At 31.2% G+C, this 23107-nt stretch overlaps 2 protein-coding genes across 2 annotated transcripts; one reads left to right on the top strand and one right to left on the bottom strand.

Moving 5' to 3' along the window:
* Positions 1–2487: 2487 nt before the first annotated feature.
* LOC105780251 (kinesin-like protein KIN-7D, mitochondrial) lies at positions 2488–13035 on the top strand. The gene is made up of 25 exons (XM_012604469.2): positions 2488–3133; positions 3269–3366; positions 3654–3743; positions 3940–3992; positions 4883–4948; positions 5401–5454; positions 5691–5750; positions 6028–6106; positions 6238–6305; positions 6476–6532; positions 6624–6728; positions 7030–7134; positions 7353–7460; positions 7556–7687; positions 7775–7954; positions 8344–8559; positions 9220–9357; positions 9715–9834; positions 9963–10013; positions 10145–10192; positions 10364–10507; positions 10808–11518; positions 11684–11813; positions 11919–12032; positions 12687–13035. Exons 1-24 carry the CDS (start codon positions 2793–2795, stop codon positions 12002–12004), a joined length of 3240 nt encoding a protein of 1079 aa, XP_012459923.1. The 5' UTR covers positions 2488–2792; the 3' UTR covers positions 12005–12032; positions 12687–13035.
* Positions 13036–15058: 2023 nt separating this feature from the next.
* Positions 15059–17624, bottom strand: LOC105778780 (B-box zinc finger protein 20). The gene is made up of 2 exons (XM_052629083.1): positions 17433–17624; positions 15059–15701 (listed from the first exon to the last, which is right to left on the bottom strand). The coding sequence occupies exons 1-2, from the start codon at positions 17622–17624 to the stop codon at positions 15303–15305; spliced, it is 591 nt and encodes a 196-aa protein (XP_052485043.1). The 3' UTR covers positions 15059–15302.
* Between the last annotated feature and the right edge of the window lie 5483 nt (positions 17625–23107).

The following is a 23107-nucleotide window of genomic DNA, read 5'->3' as shown; positions in this document are numbered from 1 at the left end:
CTATTACTGGTTGCATGGTTGTCTTGTCCGTGGCATAGATTATCTTGCTTTAAGACCTTTATCATTGAGGCTGTACGAGATGATTAAGCCTAGGTGGTCCCATGAGGGGTGAGTTGCTGGCCATTCATAGGCTAATTCACCGAAGGGTCCACCAATGGGCAACCCATGGATCGTTCGACAATTTGCCATGTGTCCTTCATTGGTAAGGGTATAACAAGTACTTTTTTGATCCATTTTGGTATATAAAATATTTACTCATAATAGTTTTTATCCAATTTTTTAACATTATTTAAAAAAGGTATAATGCTAAATTTAACCTTTAATGTTGATCTATTTTGCCACATTGGCTTCATTTTTTCCATCATTTCCACTTCAACCTTCAACATTTAGTCAAATTACTTAGTTTTGGACGAAAAAGTTATCTGAACTATTAAAATTTTAAAACATTTTATGAATATTTTAAAATTTGTTGAATTTTAAATAGTTATTATTATATTTTAAATTTATATAAAGTACAAATGAATTGTGAAGACAATATCATTAAATTTTCACGATGCAACTAATTTTGCATTCAGAAACAAATTAACTAATTTTTGAAGGTTGTAGCCAAAGTGATTAAAAAATAAGAATCAGAACCAAGTGACAAATGGGTAAACACTAGGGATAGATTTATTATTATGACTAAAAATTAGTGGTTGTTTTAAGTAGTTTAGCCATTGAATGCACGCCACGTAGCGTTTTTAGAATATAAATTATCATATATAAAGTTTAAAGAAACAGAAAAATATTTAAATCCATAAAAATATAAATAAAAATTACAAAATATATAATTTTAAAAATCATAATATAGAAAAACATATAAAAATTTAAAATTTCCTCAAAAATACAAATTTAAAAATTATAAACATTGAAATAAATATAAAAAATAGTATATATTAAAAATAAAAATAATTTTTATCAAATATATAATTGTTTTAAATTATAAAAATAAAAAAATTAAAAACCATAAAAGTATATGAGAATTCCAAATGTATATAAATTTTATAAAATTATCAAATATATAAGTTTTAAAAATAAAAAAATCATAAATTTATATAAAAAAGTTGAATTTTTTTGCAAATACGTAAATCTTAAAATTATAAAAATAGAAAATATATAAGCATAAATACAAAAATCTAAAAGCATATATGACTTTTTTAAAATAATATATATTTGACAAAAGATACAGCGTTTTGACGATTGACACGGGAGTCGGGTGAACAGTTGAGCGATCGTGCGACCTGGATTGCGTTGGAGGGACGTGCAAACGATCGGCATGTAGCGATGCTGGGCAAGTGGGACAATCAGCATGCGACAGTGCTGGATAGATGGGGTGTGGCGATGAGATGGCTTATTAACATAAAATTTCAAATATATTTTTTTAAAAATTGTTTAGACTTTTCTAAATTTCCAAATGAAACTAGGGAGAGTGAAATTTTTTTTGAAGCAAATTAAATATATATTTTCGTTTTTTAAAATTTGATTATTTTTCGATATTTTTAAATGAAGTGAGAGTAAGTAAAAGGAATTTTAACAAAAAATCCAATTTAATAATAATATTCTTTATTCCTTTTAAATAAAAAAATATATTCAATAGCACCATGAATTTTTTAATTTATATATTTATACATATTTTCGGATTTTATATATTTCTTGCTATTCTATATTTTTAAGATTTATATATATTTAATTAAAATCCATAGTATATTTTATTGGTTAAAACAACCACCAGTATTTTTAACAGTGTTAAAAATTGAAAAAGGACAACAGAAAAAGAATGGTACTAAAATAGAAAAACGGATATACATTAAGGACCAAATAGTGAATTAAGCCAAAAATAAAATTTAAAATGAATTTAATTATTATTCAAACCAAAGTCAATAGAAATTCTATAGCTGTGGTTTTTTCCTATTTTTTTCTCCACACACACACGCAGTTATTCCCGCTTTTTTGGCGGCTTAATTTCACTGCGTTTAAACTCTCCTTTCCCACCTTCCACGTCACTCCATCATAAAAAAGAAAGAAATTCAAATTTAATAAAAGGTCAAAATCTGCCATAGATCCCTGTACTATTTATAAATTTGAAATTTAATCTCTATACTTTTATTTTTAAGAATTTAATTCCTCTACTAACGAATTCAAAATTTAGACTCAATGGTTAATATTATTAAAATTTTTGTTAAATTTTTGGTTTTACGTTTTGAACTAAAACACAAAATACTTACTTCATAACAATTGGATCGGAACTTTAAAAACTAAAAAGTAGAGATTAAATTCGTAAAAATAAAAATATAGGACTAAAATATAAATTTATGAAAAGTAGAGAGACTTATATCAGATTTTAACCTTAATAAAATTCAAACTTAAAAATTACAAAAGACAAATCCATGTCCGCTTCTCCCACCAGTCATTATTTGGAATCCTTCATTTCAATTTCAAGCTTTCAACTCTTTCTATTTTATTTTTATTTGTTTTTTTTTTTTTTGTTTGTGCTCTCTGCAACTCTTCTTTGTCTTAAAGAAGAAGAAACAATCTTCGATCTTTTCAATAGCTACTCTCTCTCTCTCTCTCGTTGCAAGCAATAAAGTAAAAGATATACGAAATGCTCTTCGCTTTTTGTGTGCGAAGCCATGTGAGCTTATTGATACAATTCTCTTCTTCTTCTTCTTGTTAATTTTGTCACGCATTCTCTTTGACCGAGTCACCGACTCAGAGAGTTACGAACTCTCTCTCTCACACACGCGCACTCCGAAATGGCGTCTTCTTCTCGAGCAAGAAGCAGGTCGCCGTTTTCGCATCGGAAACCTCCAAGTCCATCTTCATCTACTTCTTCTACTTCTTCGTTTGTACGCAACAAACTAATACCTCGCACGTGCTCGTCGTCGGCGGCTTCCTACTTAAACTCGGCAGGTGGATACGATTCTCGATCCAGGACGACGAGTCGGTCAAAGTCTGATTCGGTGTACTATGACTCACGCGGTTACAATGCTAGTACACCAGTGGCTCACGCGCCGGAGGAGATAATAGGCGAACCGTTGGAAACGTCGAGATCGGGGGACAGTATTTCGGTTACGATTCGGTTTCGGCCGTTGAAGTGAGTGTAGATCTGAGAGGACCGGATTCGATCTAAGTTGTGGATTTTTTCGATTTGATTGTTGTAGGAGTTTTAATTTTCAGGTACTGCAATTTATTTGGTTTGTTTGCTCATTTTTATTTTCTCTGGCTATAGTGAAAGGGAATTCCAGAGAGGGGACGAGATTGCGTGGTACGCTGACGGGGATAAGACTGTGAGAAATGAGTATAATCCAGCCACAGCTTACGCATTTGGTACTTGCCTATTGATTTGACTTTTAGGAATGAAATTCATGGCTAATTTTCTTTCTACATTTTGTTGTCAATATCTGGTCTTTCTGAGTATATATCTTTGAGAACGATTGCAAATAAATGAAGAAAATTGTACAATTTTGTTGGGGATTTGGATGGTGTTAGGTAATCAGAGTATAGTTAATAAAGATTTGCTAAATTTTTGGTCGAAATGGTTTGGCACAAATTTGACGTTTAAGCCTGGCAATGAATGCGGATATCATATGATTATTGGATTTACTTTTTGACAGATAGAGTATTTGGACCTCATGCAACTTCTCAAGAGGTTTATGAAATAGCTGCTAGACCTGTAGTGCAAGCTGCAATGGAAGGTGTAAACGGTATGGGAATTAAATTACCAGAACTTATATTAATTTCTCTGAGTTGATTGTTAATTGAATTTAAACTGAAAAGTTCTAAAGATTATTTGATTCAAAGTCATTTATTGTCATGTTGCTAGAAAATGTAGGTCTGTTTCAATTCTGAAATTATATGCTGTATCTAATGGGAGCTAATATTAGCTTGTATGAATTATAGGAACTGTTTTCGCTTATGGTGTGACTAGTAGTGGGAAGACGCACACTATGCATGTAAGTCTAGCTGCTTCCTCAAAGTACTTCTTTTAACTTCCCACTAAATTTTTTTGGATTATCATGGGAATTCTTAAAATTATTGTTGCTTATAGTTCTGTCAAGTAGACCTATTAGTTGATTATAGTATCAATTTTGGTTGTATAACTATACATATAGACTTTAACTATAAACAAATTTTCTTGGATATGTTGCATTTAATTGAATTTTCTTGTTAGGGCGGTTGAGGAAGGAACTTGTGTAATAAATAACGGTGGAGTTTCCTCAACAAATGGAAGCAATTATTTAGTTACAATTAGCATAGATTTTCAGATTAAACGCTTCTAATTAGATGAGTTCTTTTCATTGCTTTGTGTTTATGGTTGATAATTACTCTTGAGAACCTTAATCCCTACTCCTAAATCTGATAAAATTTTCCATCCAGAAAGAAATCACATATATAGCACAAGCAATGTTTAAGGAAAATATTTATTAATCAGAACAAAAATATTTACTTGTATGGAAGTAGCAACAAAATCAAACCATATCTTCATTGTTAGTTTCAAATTTCATACTCTCCACAACCCTTATAGACCACACAAAAAACAAAAGAATAGTATTTGAATTCAGTTCAATGTATTACGGTATTATCAGTCAACTTCTATCTGGTATGATTTGTTGCATTAGAACTTTATATTCATTTGACCTTCTTTATTGGAAAATATATTTTAGTAATATGCTGTTGGGAATTTTTATTTATAGTCATATTTCAATCACATGATACATCCTGAGAATGATCAACTGTTTTCCTTCCGTTCTTTTGCATTAATCTGTTGTGTATCCTGTCATATAACAATATAACTACTTCCTGTCATCTTACTATTGACTTTTCTCTTTGATAATATGCACAGGGAGATCAAAATGCTCCTGGTATCATTCCATTGGCAATAAAGGATGTGTTCAGCATCATCCAAGATGTAAGTATTCTGGCATTGTTGATTAGGACTAACTACAAAACTATCAGATTAATGCAATTTTCCATTCCTTTTCATTACGTTTTGTTCCTTATGCTACACCTGTTCCTGTTTGACTTCTACCAGTTGGCTCCCTTCTGACAAAACCTCCCCATTTTCTCCTCAAGTTAGACTTCGCTAGTTATAGACCTTATGGTAACATGTTATGCTTTGAACCATTTCAGTGGGGACAACATTCCTATATCGAAGTTAGCCTCAGCACTTGACTAATAAATGTTCTTTAACTGTCGTTTATAACCCGAGGATTTATTTATTTGTATTTTATGTTTCAATGCAATCTAAGTTTTATTTGTGCTTCATCTTGCTTTTGTAGCATACTTTACTTGCTTTCAATTATTTCCTCTCACAGTTTTATGTGGATAAAGTTTGAATGACTAACTGTGCTTATAATTCAGACTCCAGGGCGGGAATTCTTACTCCGCGTGTCATATCTTGAAATCTACAATGAGGTTTGTTACTGATTTATACTTTTAAGTTTATGGTTAAGTTGATCACATGGCAATTGAAGTTAGAATTTCTTTCTTCAGGTTTCATATCTACTGCTACTGTTTATTTTATGGTGGTACTTTAATGAGAACAGTTTTCTTTAGCTGTTAATTCTATAACCTGTGTGGTTCTAGCTCCTTTCCTTTTAAGCTATAATTTCTTTTAATATGATTTTGTTTTATTCTGCTTTGGACATCAGGTGATAAATGACTTACTTGATCCAACTGGTCAGAATTTGCGTGTTAGAGAAGATGCCCAGGTCTTTTTTTCAACTTATTTCAAATTCTTGCATTGTTTTTTATATGGTTTATGACCTTGGTCTCATTCTCTGAAAAAAAGTCACGTGCACATAAAGACACCATTATTCACATCTAATATCAACCTAATGAACCTTTTTTAATAATATATATTTTGTACTTTTGGGTGGGTTTTGGTTGAGATTGTAAGAAACGTTTCAATATAGTTTCTGATGGAATGGCTTGCGATCAATGTGCATCAGTTTCTTACTCTTGCTCATATTAGCATTATCTTTCCAGGGAACTTACGTGGAGGGTATAAAGGAAGAAGTGGTTTTGTCTCCTGGTCATGTTCTTTCTTTCATTGCTGCAGGGGAAGGTGCTTTCTGGGGTTCCTTTGCTCTTTTCCTGCCTTTTTCTTCCTTTCTTTTCTTACCCATGCTATATGAAATGAATGATCTATCAGTGAGATATTTTCTACTAAGTTTCCTTCTGTATGTTTTTGAGCAGAGCATCGTCATGTTGGCTCAAATAACTTCAATCTGTTTAGTAGCCGAAGTCACACTATATTTACCCTGGTATACATTCTTGATGTAGGAATTTTCTCATTTCATTGGGCAAATCTTAGAGTTGGTTGATTCCCTGTTTAGTTTATGTTGGAGTTTTTAGATGTCCGAGTTTTTGGTGTTTCTGAATCAGTATGGATAACTATATTGTACACGCTCCTTCTTTCCTGACAAATTTGCAGATGATCGAGAGTAGCGCTCATGGTGACGAATACGATGGAGTGGTCTTCTCTCAACTTGTATGATTTAGTTCATCTGTCATTTTTCAGGAAAAATATTTTCTCTCGAATTAATGGCTTGACTTGGTACTGTCTATGTTCCCTTATCCAGAATTTGATTGATTTAGCTGGATCTGAGAGTTCAAAAACTGAGACAACTGGGCTAAGAAGGAAGGAAGGATCTTACATAAACAAAAGTCTTCTGACTCTTGGAACTGTAGGTTCCTTCTATTAACATTTTCCATTGATGAACATTTATTACTTTCCCATGTTGAACACCTTCAGTCTATTATAAGGGTAAAACATACAAAGCCTTGAGCATGTTCCTTCAACTAATCTGCAGGATTTTAGTTTCTATAAAGTCGGTTGATAACAAAAATTGAATCACAAAGTTTTCTATTTTCTCCATCTGTCTCCATTAATTACTGATGGCAATAACAATTCTGGAGCGGATGGAATTGATTTCTGGCAATTAATTTTATAGTCTTATAATTAGATTGTCTGGTTTTCGTTTGAAGGTTATAGGAAAGCTAAGTGAAGGAAAAGCATCCCATGTTCCATATAGAGACTCCAAGCTTACCCGCCTTTTGCAATCTTCACTAAGTGGTCATGGACATGTTTCTGTGAGTTGATCAGTATATGTTATTTGTAACAGGCCATTATGTGCTAATGCTTATAGGTTAATTGGATTTTAGTTCCTCCCAACTCTAAATTTTAATTTCCTTTATCTTTCAATTATTTCTCTAATCTCAAGTCATTTTTTGTTTGCAATTACTAATCCTTATCAATATCTGACAAAAGTTATTTATCTATTTTGCAATTATTTTCTTCAAAATTACAGCTTATTTGCACAGTTACTCCTGCATCTAGTAATATGGAGGAAACTCATAATACCCTTAAGTTTGCAAGCAGGGCAAAGCGGGTGGAAATCTATGCCTCACGTAATAAGGTCTCTATAGCCTCATCTTTATTTCTCTTGGGTAGTTATAATATAATATTTGAGACTCAACCTTATGCTACTTTCAAATCTAAATTTTGTTACAGATTATTGACGAAAAATCATTAATTAAGAAGTATCAGAAGGAAATTTCAGTCCTCAAAGAAGAACTTGATCATCTAAGGCAGGGAATGCTTATTGGTGTTAATCACGAAGAACTTATGACCTTAAGGCAAAAGGTCTGGCATTTTCCTTTCAGTCATTTTTCTATCTGGGGGCATAACTATTTACAGTATTCTTCATGCTATTTATTGTTTGTGAGACAGTTGGAGGAAGGTCAGGTGAAAATGCAATCAAGATTAGAGGAAGAAGAGGAAGCTAAAGCTGCTTTAATGAGCAGAATCCAGAGGCTTACCAAGCTTATACTTGTTTCTTCCAAAAACTCCATATCTGGTTTGAGTGATGTACCGAGTCACCAAAGGATTCATTCTGTTGGTGAGGATGATGTGAGTTTTTATCATAAATATGTCAAAAAAAAAACCATGATTCTTTTATGCTGATGGTATAATAAGTAAGACTACTCAAATAGTCTATTAACACATATATATGTCTGTATGTATATGTATATTACACAGCAAGGACCAGTTGGCCTATTCTATTCAAATGATGAAAAAGATGAAACAAAATATGTTTTATAACCTGGAAATTTTGAGAGTTACACCCTAGCTATGCATCTGTATCTCTTTTATCATATACCTCTGTTACTTGTATTATCCACGTCCACTTTTCTTTGGTTGGACTGTATTATCTGGTCATGTGGACTTTTTGGTAGGCCTTAGTTTTCTGTCTAGTAACATGATTATGATGTTAATATTTTGCACATTTTCTTCATTAGAAACTGGATGGGCAAGGAGCTGAAACGTTGGTCATAGATAGTGAGAATCAAAAAGATCCTTTAACTTCAATTGCAGTGCTTGCTTCTGATCCGTCTTATGAGTTAAAGCACAGAAGATCCTCCAGCAGAAGGAATGATGAGCTCTCACCAACTAGTAGTACTGCCACTGAGTCAACTCAAGCGGGTGAACTTATTAGTGGGACCAAACTGCTGGCAGTATGTTTCACTTGTTTCATTTATTTCTAACCTCTTTCTCTCTCTCTCTCACTTCTTTTTAATGTTTCCCCTAAAGGTTTCCTTGTATTGTCCTTTATTAATGTTTTCTCTTTTAACTTAGACCTCATAATTAGGACTAAAATTTCAGTTCTCTCCATCTTTTGATTTCATTTGTTTGTTAATTATTTTATCAGGATGTATGGTTGTTTGTCTATGTGGTTCTCCTTTGGTGTAGCTTACCAAAATATGTGCCTTTAGATTTTTATTTGGTTAAGAATTTATTGGGAATATGATACGTGAATGTGTTATAAACAGTTCTTAGATGTATTCCTATGTTTTTTTTTTCTTTTATGCTCTTTTAGGCATTTATACTCTGGTAGAGGAGCATCGTTTCAGGTGGGGGCAGAGAGTTGTTTGACTCTTGTATTTTATTCTGCTTTGTTTCCCTTCTCCAGCTTAGATATCTGCAATTGAAGTTTGACATTCCCTTGCACTGACAAACACAGTTGTGTGAAGTTGTTCTTACACATCATAATATAATACTATATCACCCCATTATTGCTTCAGTGAATCACATGTTAGCATCACCTTCATATTTCTAGTTTTCCACGATTGCTGTTGATAATTCAATGATAAAAGCAAATACTTCTATGGTTGTAGGGAGGAATGACATCAGATCAAATGGACCTTCTTGCTGAGCAAGTTAAGGTGCTTGCTGGAGAAATTGCATTTAGCTCCAGTACCCTGAAACGCCTGCTGGATCAGTCTGCAAATGATCCTGATAGCTCGAAATCTCAGGTGCTCTTTCTCTGTCTAACCTTTAGCACATTTTAATTGAGGTATTAACAATGGATGCTCCTGAGGCTGGAAGAATTGGAGGGTTTGTTTGTATTTTAAGGGTAGCTTACTTTTCTATGTCCAAGAGGAAAGGTTGAACTATTTTACTACTAATACTTATTCTCTAGTCAATTTATAATTTTAACATTATCTGTACATCCATGAGGTTATAAGATATCTGATTAATGTAAAGGGGAGTGCCATGTGGGCTAAACTTTCCGTTCTTCCTTGTATGCCAGTATCCATATACCCAATATTAAATTTGCATATTTTCTTTTCGGGTCCTAATGGGCTAATGTGGATATTTTCTGAAAACAGATTCAGAATTTGGAAAGAGAGATTCAAGAAAAAAGGAGGCAGATGAGGGCTTTAGAGCAACACATAATTGAGAGTGGGGAAGCTTCAATTTCTAATGCATCGTTTGTCGAAATGCAGCAGGTAGTGTTACTGTTAATGATAATGTCAGTTATTCTACTTGTATTTTTTATTTTATGTTAATTTTTTGTTAGGGTTTTATCCCGTGGCTTTCAATTAATTTATTCTAAAATGCTTTCTTGTTGCAACAGACAGTTATGAAATTGATGACACAGTGTAATGAAAAGAGTTTTGAGCTTGAGGTGAGTGATTTGGTTCCATGATTTATGGAGTTGGACAATTGATGGGCACTGTTTTGCCATTGATTAAGGCTTGTTAAACATGATTCTTTTTGTTCATTGTGTAATGAAGTTGATCCTTCTTGGTTATACAGATAAAATCAGCAGATAATCGTATCCTGCAAGAACAACTGCAAAACAAGGTGAAAGCCTGGTTGATGTCATTTTTCCTCTATTCATAAAATGGCTGATTATCTGTCTAATATAAAATCTATTGTAGCATTTGGCACTTCTTTAGGTGTTCGCACCTGCTGATAGTTTCTCCTCCATTTATAAATACAGAACTATTTCACTTATGGCTTTGCTTGTTGCAGTGTTCTGAGAATGAAGAATTGCAAGCAAAGGTAACTCTCCTGGAGCAGCAGTTGGCATCTCTCTCTGGCGATAAACTATCATCTTCTGCACATGGAATATCAGAAGAACATGCTGATGAGTTACGAAAAAAGATTCAATCTCAGGTAATCTACTTATTGCTGGGAATGTCTAACTATGAATGACTTTAGCTTACCGTTGTCCCAAGTTTTGGTCTTCATTTGGTTTATTTACGCATAATAGTTTTTCTCCGTAACTGACTTCTAAGATAGCTGCAAAAACAAATCATTTTAATCATGTGTTAATATTTGCTTGTCCTTTTTGTTTTTACTCTTTTTCTGTTCTTGAATATTTCATCAAAATTGCCTCTTCAGGTTGAGGGGAAAAGGTTGATTGTCATTAGCATAGCCCTTTCTCATCAATCTAAGTTTTGTTTATCTATGCAGGAGATCGAGAATGAAAAACTAAAACTGGAACAGGTGCAACTTTCAGAGGAGAACAGTGGGTTATGTGTCCAAAATCAAAAACTGGCTGAAGAAGCTTCATATGCGAAAGAATTGGCATCTGCAGCTGCTGTTGAGTTAAAGAATTTAGCTGGTGAGGTGACCAGGCTTTCAGTGCAGAATGCAAAATTGGAGAAGGAATTATTGGCTGCGAGAGGATCTGCTAATCAAACCATAAATGGTGTTAACCGGAAGTATAGTGACAGCACAGGACCTGGGAGGAAAGGGCGGCACTCTGGCCACTCTCATGACTTTTCTGGAGCGGCTGGTGATGACTTTGAATTGTGGAATCTTGATCTAGATGATCTAAAGATGGAATTGCAGGCTAGGAAACAACGGGAGGCAGCTCTTGAAGCTACACTAGCCGAGAAGGAATTCATAGAAGTTGAATACAGGAAAAAAGTTGAAGAAGCAAAGAAGAGAGAAGAAGCTCTAGAGAATGATTTGGCTAACATGTGGGTGCTTGTTGCTAAGTTGAAAAAAGAGGGAGTTGCTACCCCCGAGAGTAATACGGATGAGCAGCATGGTAATAGTATTGATAATGCCGACAATCCAAAGGCAAACAGCATCGAGAATAACAGACAAGTGTCAGATGTGTCATCAAAACCAGCTATTGAAATGCCTAAGGAAGAACCCCTGGTTGTTCGCCTCAAGGTTTGTTTCTATACAGTCAGATACAAGTGTATATTAGTTTGTTCATATATTTTGTGTAACCTTAGAAGGTCTTTATACCCTGTCTCAACAAAAATGGTATTAGTTCTGAAAGTTAATGGTTTTAGAAAGACCACTGCAACTTAAAAAAGTTCTAAATATTTACAGGCACGAATGCAAGAGATGAAGGAAAAAGAACTCAACTCCGTTGGAAATGGAGATGCCCATTCCCATTTATGTAAAGTATGTTTCGAATCACCAAATGCAGCAATTCTTCTCCCTTGTCGGCATTTTTGTTGTAAGTCACTTTCAAACCCCATACTATTATTTACTTTTGCAGTTGGTGCTTATCAACAGTATATTACGAAATGCTTATGTTGTGCTCTTTTTTTCTTTTTTGCAGTATGTAAATCATGTTCGCTTGCTTGTTCCGAGTGTCCAATTTGTCGCACAATGATTGCGGATAGGCTTTTTGCATTCACTTCCTGACACAGCTATTGATACCCTCCTAATCAAGGTCATGCTAATAGATTTTTATTTTATTCCACTTACCTTTAGAGATGAACCCAAGTCATGCTTAAAGTAAATGAACCTAAGTGGAGTCAGGTTGGACTTTTAAGAAAATTTTGCTTATTGAGGTCTAATTCAAAATAGGTTTTGAATAGAATTATCAGTCATAAGAAATGAGCTTTAGGTAGAAAAAAAAAAAAACCCGTTTAAACTAGTGGCTAGAATTGAGCTCCAATAGCCAAGGCCCGAGCTTGCTCCTAATGTTTTTATTTATTTATTTATATTATATAATTTATGTCATACGAAAATTAAATAAGTCACGCTTTTAATGTAAATATGAAAAAAAATATCTTAAGTCAACAAATTGTTTATGTTTAAAAATTTTAATAAAAAAATATAAGTGAATCTAAACGGACTTAATCGAGTTTGGGTCAATGTTGTACATAAAATCCGACTTGAACCTGCCTTGATCTGGCTCATTGACTTTTAGTTAAAAAATATATTATCATTTAAAAAATTTTAATACATTTTTATATTTTCTGTGATTAGATTAAATAAGTGTATATTGATTAAATAGTGACAGACTAGTCTGCAATATAAAATTCTATTTGCGGTAGCTCCATTCGTTGGCTGATTTTGACATATTATGTTTTATTTGCAGGGTTTCGTGATCGTATGTGTTTGATATTTTCAGTGTGTACACCGGGGTAATTCTTTCATTAATTTGTAACTGTTTAAAAGGTATGTCAATAGTTTGTTCTCTACCTCACTCAGGGCTGTAAAAAAAAAAAAAAACAGAGATTTATTAAAGATTAAAAAGGTTTCTAAAGAAGGGGTAAAAATCACTAAATGCAGAAATTCAGATGCAAAGCTGTTGCATAGTTTTAAATTTGCAGCAAAGGGAGTGTGATCATTAAACATGGAAATTGTTTTGTACATAAATGATTTACGCCTCTTATGAAGTGGGTTTTCATACTTTATAAAATGTTCTTTTTTTTGTTTGTTCATAATTCAGATCTCCTTTTCGTGATAGAAAAATAAAATTTAAAAGTGATGAATTGATGATTGAATTTCTATCCTTGACGGTGCATAATATGTTTTATTTATCAATTCTATGTTACTGAACTTAAATTATAGCTTTATTGTATGTAAACCCTTGATATTTTGCTTCTTTTCCTTTTTATTTAGTTCATTTGTTGATGTTTGATTCTTCTATTGTTGCTAATGGAGGTCTTAGGAGTGTTAGATGGTTTTAATGGCTCGGTTTTAGTTTGTACCCTCTTTATGATGTTAGGTTTCTTTTATTAATGATATGATTTTTTCTAAAAGGCTTGATATAATATTTGGTATCTGAATTTGATATTTTTAATTTGGTACTTATTTTTTTTGGATCTAATTTGATATTTGAATTTGGCAATGTTTCATTAAGTCTTTCCTAGAAAAATATTTACATTAAACTGAATTGTGATACATGAGTGAAAAAATTATGTAATAATTTTATAAAAAAATTAATGTGAAAATTAAATGTAGTTTTAATTGAAATAATAAAATTGAAGGAAGCAAGATTTTGAAGTCGCAAGTTTAAATTATTTTTAAAAGTGGTATGTAAAAAGATAAAAATACTTTTAAAATTATGTTTATTGCTATATAAATTTTTTTAGTAATTTCACATTTGTAATCGGGCATGATTGAAAATACCATTAATTCGCCTTGCTGCCATTTTTAATGAACTTGACTCCAGCATTCTTTCGAATTGTAATTGCTCATTTTCCTTTTTCCTCAATAGGGCTTACTATTAGATTGCTAAGCACTTGTAGTATGGGACTTGTCCAGAGGATTGAAGAAATTATTTTATGAAATTTTTTTATCACATCATTTATGATGTTTTTCAGTTATTGAATAAATTTTTATCATATTATTTATGATTTTTTTAATTATTTAATGATATTTCAATAATTTTTTTCATGTTAGTCATATAATTTTGATAAATTTTTACCCAAAACTTAGAATCTTGAATTGAATTTAGGAATTCAAGATTTAGGGTTTAAGATTTAGAGTTCATGTTTAAGGTTTGGGTAAAAAATTATTAAAATTATGTGTTAATAATATGAAAAAATTACTAAAATGCCATTAAATTATTGGAAGGACTAAAGATGATCTAGTAATAATTTTTGAAAGGATTAGTTCTTCAACCTCTCTTTAGAGTTACAAAATTTCTTGTAACCTCCTTTTTCGTAATAAAAATTGATTGATTTTTGAAAAGAAATAACATCAATTCACTTAAAACTTTAAATTATAGTAAGTACAAATACATATTAATCTTTGCTGAATATATAAAAAAAAAAAACCCGATGGAACAACGAGAAAACCGCTGAAAAACAAAAGGAAAAAGGGAAAAAGAAAAATCCAAAGACAAACGGATCGAACAAACATTCCATATGGACATATCTGAAACTCCAACCCAAATGTTAGAAAACGTTCACCGTCGTTTACCGTTCCATCCATAGCCAAAATTCAAAACATTTGTCTCTTTGAACTTCTCTGACTCCATCGACCAGTAAAAAAGAGGAAACTGAAGATGACCAAACTTTGGCTTACCCAAATTGCTTCATATATTTAATGAAGAAAAAAAAGTCATTATTCTCAAATCTCGTCCCTTCACCTGCTCAAAAATCTGCATGAAATTAAATTCCCATAAATGATTCATTAATTAGTATAAATGAAATATTAATACTTGCAAACACATTATTCGCATTACACAGTGAATTTTGTTGAGGAGAGGCTAATTTATTTTGAACAAGTCTTAAAAGTATCACTCCATCGAAATCTATAAATCTTTCAATAGGTCAGCATTACTTACTTCTGGCCGAGCCAAAATTTTGTTTCTCAACTCTATGGAGAACTTAAGAAACCGTTTTATGATGCGATTTATAGAAAGGGAGCAAGAAGATTGTGCATGGTGCACGATCACCTACCATGCCTCTCCTCTACTGACCTATATTGTATAGGTTGGGGGCTCAGTAGGTGACCATGCGTCCTAACGATATTATCACCCTGTAAACACACGTCTTAGACAGCTTCTTCAATCATCTGGGCTCCCCGCAAAGCAAGGATACAAAATCCCAACTCAACTTTAGAACAATAATAAAATTTCTTTAAAAAAAATCAACCTCTTCCCCACAATCAAAATAGCTTCATCAGAAGTCCTAAACTCAGAAACCACCAAAAGCATGCATCTCTTCAAAAAAACAAAAACAAAATCTAAAACAGAGTTAAATTAAAGCTTACCGTAAGAGAAGGCATTAGCATGTGAAGAAGGGTGAAGAAAATCATCAAGCAGCCAACCAGGAATTGTTTCCATAAAATACTCCGACATATTATTGGTGGTTGAAACCGAAGTATTGTCACTGTTACTGTAATTATCTTCAACCCCCAATGGTTTCTCAATGGAAGCAGAGCTTAAGATTTCATTGTTAGAAGCTGAACACTGCAAACTTTTACTCTCATCATCAACCCCATTAGGGCAGTATGAAATCGGGTTTAACGAAGAGAGCTTCACACCGGTGAGAAGAAACCTGTTATGTTTCTGTGTATATTCATTGGCTCTATGAATTGAAAGGTCACATTTCATACAAAGTACTGCTCTGTCTTCTTTACAAAATATAAACCCACGTCTCTCCTGCAATGTAAACTCGATTTCCATTTTAATTGATTTCTTATACCCAATCAATATGCATATTTTCTTAGGCAAGCATTAAATTATATATTTTTATGATAATAAAAATATAATTTCTTCATTTTAATAATTTATATCAAATTAAAAAATTTTCCATTTTAGGACCTAAATCCGCCCCTGTTATAAATACAATCAGTTTGGATCGGATCTAACGTATCAACAAAAGTTTTAACACTTATAATAAGTATATACTTATTTACAATTTAATTCATGTGCTTTAAAAGGTTATATGCTCGGCCCTTTTAGTTAAATTATCTAATTTCATTTTTAACCCCTCTTAAATCTTAAAATTTCAATTTAATTTTTTTTAGCCCATTCGTTAAATAATTTTTTTTTTATAAATTTGGCCCTTCCTAAAAATTAAGTATTCAATTTAAGCTATCTTGACACACATTTTTTTTAACTTTGGCCTCTCAAAATATTTTAATTTTATCCCAACCTCAAAAGCAATTTTCCATTTGGTTCTTTTAAAACTCAAATAGAAAGCTACGTTTTTGAATGGCTAAATGCTCAAATTGGGGGAGGGATAAATCTTTAAAAATGATAAAATAAAGGTCAAACATTTTCGAAAATGTTCAAATAAGGGATTTTCAAAAGGTGCTCAAATCATGTTTTTATTTTTATTTTTATTTTCAAATAATATCAAATTCAATTGTCGTACGTTTTATTCTAAACACCTCAGCGTTAACCTAATTTTTGCTACAAATTGGACTAAAGTGTAAACCCCGCCCTATTTTAGCACTTTTGTAAAGCTTTAGCTATTATATGATCATTTTGAAAGTTTTGGTCTTTATTTGAGTAACTCCTAAAAGTTTCAATCCTGATTTAAGCATTTAACCTTTTTAAAATTAGGGTCTGTTTGATTGCCAGTAAAATGTTTTCCGTAAAATGATTTCTGAAAAATGTTTTACTTTTCTGTAAAATAATTTATTGGAAAATATTTTCTGGTGTTTGATTGAATCTGTGTAAAATATTTTCTGCTGTTTGGCAGATTCCCTAAAAATATTTTCTGAAAAAGTTGTTTTTACATATATTAATAAATTTTTATATTTTAAATTATTTTTACATATATTGCAATGATTTATTTATAATAATACTCAATTATTAAGCTACAATATTAACCGTTATAAACTGAAAAAAAACTAATATCAAATAAATTATTTGTAATTGTGTTAAAAAAAAGTATTGAATAATTAAAAAAATAAGTTACTGGAAAATCGATAAACAGAAGCAGTTTTCTACCGAAAATGAAGGAAGAAATGAAGGAGGCGATAGAGAGGAGAGCACGGAAAATGTCTTACGGAAATTGAAAGGGTAAGACATTTTCCTTAAAATGTAACCCATTTTCCCTTGTTTTGGAGTTCATTTTCCAAATGGAAAATATTTTCCACCAATCAAACGCCGGAAAATCAATTCCGTCAATCAAACAGACCCTTAATTTAAAATCTTTTAACCTGAAAATGCCTACAATTAAAGCTATTAATGAACTCTCGAGTTTGATCTGGCAGTCAAGGAATGTTCATCCATAGCACCCACCAGAGGTCAAGCCTCCAAGAAGCAGGTGATATGCCTTTATCTGGACAGTTTCTTTAGACGTAGTGTATGCGTGTATAGTGCAAATATATGAGTATTAACCCTCTAAAAATATAAGAAAGAACATAGGTTACGAACCTGATGACAGATGTCGCAAAGTGGGGAAGCATTGCAGGAATTAGGGTTTAGAAGAGGGAAACGACAGTGTTTAGTAGCAAGCTTATTAGCATGGTGAACACTAACATCACATGCTTCACAAAGAACAGCTTCATCTGCATAGCAGAAAAGGGTGGCTTCTTCTTTGCTGCAAACATCACAATAAATCCTCATATCTGCATAAAAAAAAACTAAAAATTTAAACCCTGTCCATATTTTTATACACGTAAAATGATATATTATTGTTTCAATGCCGTTCGATATAATTCATTCATATATATATATATACACAACGCATATATGCAATACAATGGGGCTGGTGAGTGAGTGAGTGAGTGAGCGAGCCAGTGGAAACTGATAAAAGGAATAAAAATACAGACAAGAAGGTACAATGGGAGTATGGGCAAGCTCTACATGCAATGCTACGAGATAAACTGACACACACACACACACATATATATGACTTTGAAGAAACCTCTGGATTATTGGATAGAATATTAGATGCCTACTACTTTTTCTATTTTAAATATTATTATATATCTACATTGGATTTCGGATAAATTTTGAGAAGAGTTAACAGCGACAAAGAATTTTTTTTTACCCAGAGAGGTAAAATGTAATTTCATCGTTGTATTGGGTTATATTTTTATGACTTTTAGAAGGATTAAATTGAAATTCTAGCATTTTGAGAAGATAAACTATAATTTTATTATATATTAGTTTAAGATTTTATAAATTTTGAAAGGATTAAAGCAACAATTTTTTATTTTAGGGGCTTACTACTCTTCTCTTCGCCCCCCGGGAGTTAGATCGGACTCTTAAACAGGAGCAAGCTCTTCCAGCATTGATTTCTTCGTTCACAAGACTCGAACTCAAAATCTTTACCACATAAGCCAACGAATGTTATTTCAAGTCAGGTCAGACCATTAAATAAGAAGTAAAGCTTTTCCTTCATTGTTTTCTTCGTTCAGAAAGCACAAACTCAAAATCTTACTCAAAAGATATCAAACTCTTTACCACTTGATCTATCTAGATGTTTTTTCAAATTAGATCAATCCTTAAATAAAAGTAAAACTCTCCCGATGTTATTTTCTTAGACTCGAACTTTTACATAAAACATAGAAACCTTTTACTAGTAGTTCCAAACCACATTATTACTCCCCTCTCTTTTTAGGTGGATTTAGATGGGCGGTGTGTTTACCTGCGGTTCGTGTAAAAATAGTGGTGGCGGTGAGATTAGATATTGTAGCGGCACTGTAGCGTGAGACAAAAAGTAAACTAAACGCACCGCACCGCCCATCCAAGCCCACCATTTGTTAACTTTTTAATTTCTTTTTTCTCCTAATAATATATAATTTATGGAGTTTCAACTTGGTTGCCTCTCACTGTCATTCTGATATTGATGTGATTTTGCATTTATATTGAAGCCCACAAAATAAAAAAATAAAAAAATTGTCAGAATCCATCATCTATTCAACATTAAAATTTTTTAAAATTCTTTTATTAATATTTATTATTTTTTATAATTAAATTTAAATAACAGATAAATAATTCAATCTTTCAACAGATTTATCCCTAGCTCTTTTATTCTTCTCTCTTTCAAATTAAATATTTATATTCTCAGATCATAGGCTAATATTTGGTACATTTAAGTGTTTTTATTAAAATTTATTATGTCTCTTTTAAAAAATAATTTATTACGTCTTTACAAGAAACTTGTCAACCTTTTAACTCTGTTTGTAGAGCTTAAAAATTTCACTGCAATATACTAAATATATATTTTTATTTTTATTATAAAATGTTTGGTTTTATGTGGAATATGGTTATGAAAATAATCCTCATTTAATGAGAAAATATTGTATGAAACAGGGGGCGCCAAGTTATCCTGTATCATTTTCTAATTACTTAATGACATTTCAGTAATTTTTTCCATGTCATTGATATATAATTTTGGTAATTTTTTCAGAGTTCAAGGTTTAAAGTTTTGGATTCTAAATTCGAGGTTCAAGATCGAGGGTCAGGGTTCGGGTTTAGATACATAATTGTATCAATTATATGAAAAGAATTACTGAAATATCATTAAATAATTAGAAATTAGGAATATAAAATGACCTGACGCCCCTGATTCATTCAATCATTTCTCTTGATTTAAATCATATTTCCTAACTTTATTTAAGCACGCTTTATGAGTAATTTTAGTATTTTCCCTAAGCAATTAAAATTTGTACATCCTCCAATTAAAGGTATTCATGGAAGTGTTTCGAAGACCTCACACTCTGCTCTAATCGGAAGGATACACCACATCCTATCCCAGGAAAGCAGTTGACTCCTACGCTACATTCTTAATTAGGAGCAAAATCAAAGTGCTGATTTTATAGCCAAATTGGCTTCTGAAGAAAAGGAAGATCTACAACTAACTGAAACCCCCAAAAACAGTCTCAACACTTATCAAAGCTGATAAAGAGAAGAATCTTTATATTCCATTTTCCAATCCTGTAACTTAGTTTTGTAAATTTCACTTTTCACTAAAAAATAAATAAATTTGTACCTCTCCTCTTTCTTTCTTAATTGCCTAAACAATTATGTCTATGAATTAAATAATTATATATTAAATATACTTTTGATTTAAATATGAAATATTTAGATGTTGAAATTTTTAATAAAATATGATATATAAAATAAATATTTTTTGCACTTTTTAAGAGAATATTGTACTCAAAGCAATAATTCACAATGGAGAAGATTCAAACTGCATGGAGGGATAAATATGTAATTTAATATATTAGTTTTGATTCGTGCAATTATATATATGTAATTTAAATTATGATTCATATGCATACATGGAACCTTAATTTTGATTTAGTTGTACATATTTAAAAATGAATACATACATTTATTTTTATATCGGATTAGTATAATTGTTTGTGTATGTAATATGGTGTTAATCCGATAATATTGTTAGTGATTTGTGAAATTTGAATCAAATTTAAATTTTCATGTATAAAATCGCATAAAATCAAAGTTTGTGTATGACATTGCATATTGAATCAAAGTAGTTCCTGTATGGTTTTGATGCTTATCCTAGATAAAATTGCATAGAATTTCTTTTCTTAATTTTATTAGTAATTGTATTATTGATATATTTTTATGGACTAACATATTATATACAATGATTTGATTTTAAATTTTATTATTTATTTAGAATTTTTTCTCAAATATTATTGATACTTTTTAATAATAATTAATATTTTAAATTTTAAAATTATGTGATTATAAATAATGTAATTACATTTCATCAATTAAACATATTTAAAAAACTAAAATTATTTATAATTATAAAAATGTAATTAATAACTTAATAATTACACTTTGATCCAAATATTACATTACAAATAACACTTTTTCAGAGTTGGATATGGGTGATCTTGTAAGAATATTAAAAGCCAACTAAAATTATGGAGATTAAGCAACTTGTCACCATAAAATAAAATAAAATAAAATAACAAAAGAAAACCATGAGAGATGAAAGGAAGATAAGGTAGAGAAAAAAACTTGCACTTTTGAATTATTATTATTATTATTACTATTATTATTATTATTATTATTATTATTATTATTATTTAAATGCTTCTCACATGTTAAAATTAAATAAATAAAAACTTTTTAAAAACGATAAACTACACCTAAGATCACTAAACTATTAGTAAATTTACATAGTGATCATTCAATTTCAAAAGGTTACAAAATAATCACTAAACTATTCGAAAGTTTTCATTTGAGTCGTTGGGTTGTTAAAATTGTTGTTGTATAGCATTCTCTATCCGCACCGCCTGCACCAATTGAAAGATTTCATTTCCCTTCTCTTTTACAATTTGGTTTTTTTTTCCATGAAATGAATTTGAATGAAATGAATCTGCAAACCAAAATCCAAACAATTTTCTTCTTTGATATCAGATGTTGATTGTCAGATTGACTAGGATTTAAGATATGTTATTTTACAAGCCGATGGGCATTGATCCATCGTACTGGTTGTCGAATCGTCGCTTGGAACTGGAGGTGCTCATGGGCTGGGTCGTGCTGGGCTCAACTAAAAATTCAAGCCCATTTTCTAGGCTCGGGCCTGGCCCAAAAAATGGGCCTAAATTTTTACCCAAGCCCGACTCGAATAAAAATGCTAAAACCCGGGCTCGACCCGACCCGACCGCCCGTATTAATTTTTTATATTATTTTTATATAATTTTTAAATATATAATACATCAAAAATTATAAAAACATCAAAATAAATATTTCGTAACAAACTGAAAATAAATTTTAAAAAATATGTAGACTTAAACAACACTAAGATAAATGCAACTTAACAAGCAAATGCCTCTAAAATAATAACAAAATTAACAAATGCCCTTAAAATAATAACAAAATTATCAATAAAATAAGTTCTATACAATATCAAAATAATAACAATAAAATAGTAACAACAAAATAGTAAAATGGTAGCAAAATAGGGAGAAAACAACTAGAAAATAACATTTAAAAACAAAAAAAAAACAGATTTTTTTGTCCTTTAGTGGATTTGGGCTGGGTCCGGGCCAAAATGCCTTACTCGAGGCCTGGCCCGTTCTTTAAACGGGTCTTATTTTTTGTCCAAGCCCATTTTTCGAGCCTATATTTTTATCCAAACCCTTCTATATTTCGGGCAGGCCTTTAGGCCGGGCCGGGTGGCCTGACCTATGATTAGGTCTACTTGGAACTGACTAACCAAGTTTTTTTAGAAAAAAAACTTAATAATCCAGTTACTTAAATAAAAACTTTCAAATAATTCAGTTACCAATTTTTAACTTTCTAAAGTTAAATGGCCAAAACGTAAACATATTAATATAGTTTAGTAACCTTTGGTGGAGTTTACCCTAAAAAAAATATTGAAACCAAACATGTGAACAGCTTTATCTAGGACTTTTCTTTAACCCATATATTCATTTCTTCCTAAAAAAACACTAAGCCCACCATTGAGCTGGGCCAACCTCTACCATTGATGATCCTTCAATAAAGAAATTTGATTTTATTTTAAAATTTTCATAAAATATAATTTTTATTTTATTTTATATATATTCATAATAAATTTCATTTGGAAACTCAATTATTGGACAAGTTAAAAGGTATACTAAATTATTGCCCTATGTTTATCAATTTGAAAAAAATTACAATAATAACAATCACATAAGAAAAGCTAAAATAACAAAATTTTATAGTGTTAATTCATTCAAACAATTCAAGAAGTTAATAATCAAATATTAAAAGGTGCTTTATATGCAAATTACCCATAAATGGACTATTATAAGTAGGAGCGTTCAAGCGGTTAGTTCGGTTATTAACGAATCAATTAGCATTAACCAAATTATATAATCCTTTAATCGTTAATCGAACCGAAATTTTTCAAAAATAATTAACCGAACCAAAATTTATATGTCTTTATCTTTTGGTTAAAATAAATATAAAACATATCAAAAAATACATTGATAATGTTCATTTGTCTTGAAAGTTAACTGAATTAACCGAAATTTTAAGTCTTGAAACACTACATAATTATTAAGTTCGGTTAATTCGATTAATTACCTTATTTCTAACCGAATTAATCGGTAACTAAAATTCTAAAAAATCAT

This window comes from Gossypium raimondii, chromosome 4 (genome assembly GCF_025698545.1).
Source record: "Gossypium raimondii isolate GPD5lz chromosome 4, ASM2569854v1, whole genome shotgun sequence".
NCBI classification, from domain to species: domain Eukaryota; kingdom Viridiplantae; phylum Streptophyta; class Magnoliopsida; order Malvales; family Malvaceae; genus Gossypium; species Gossypium raimondii.
Note: the sequence above shows the minus strand (reverse complement) of the source record. Positions and strands in the feature narration are given on the sequence as shown.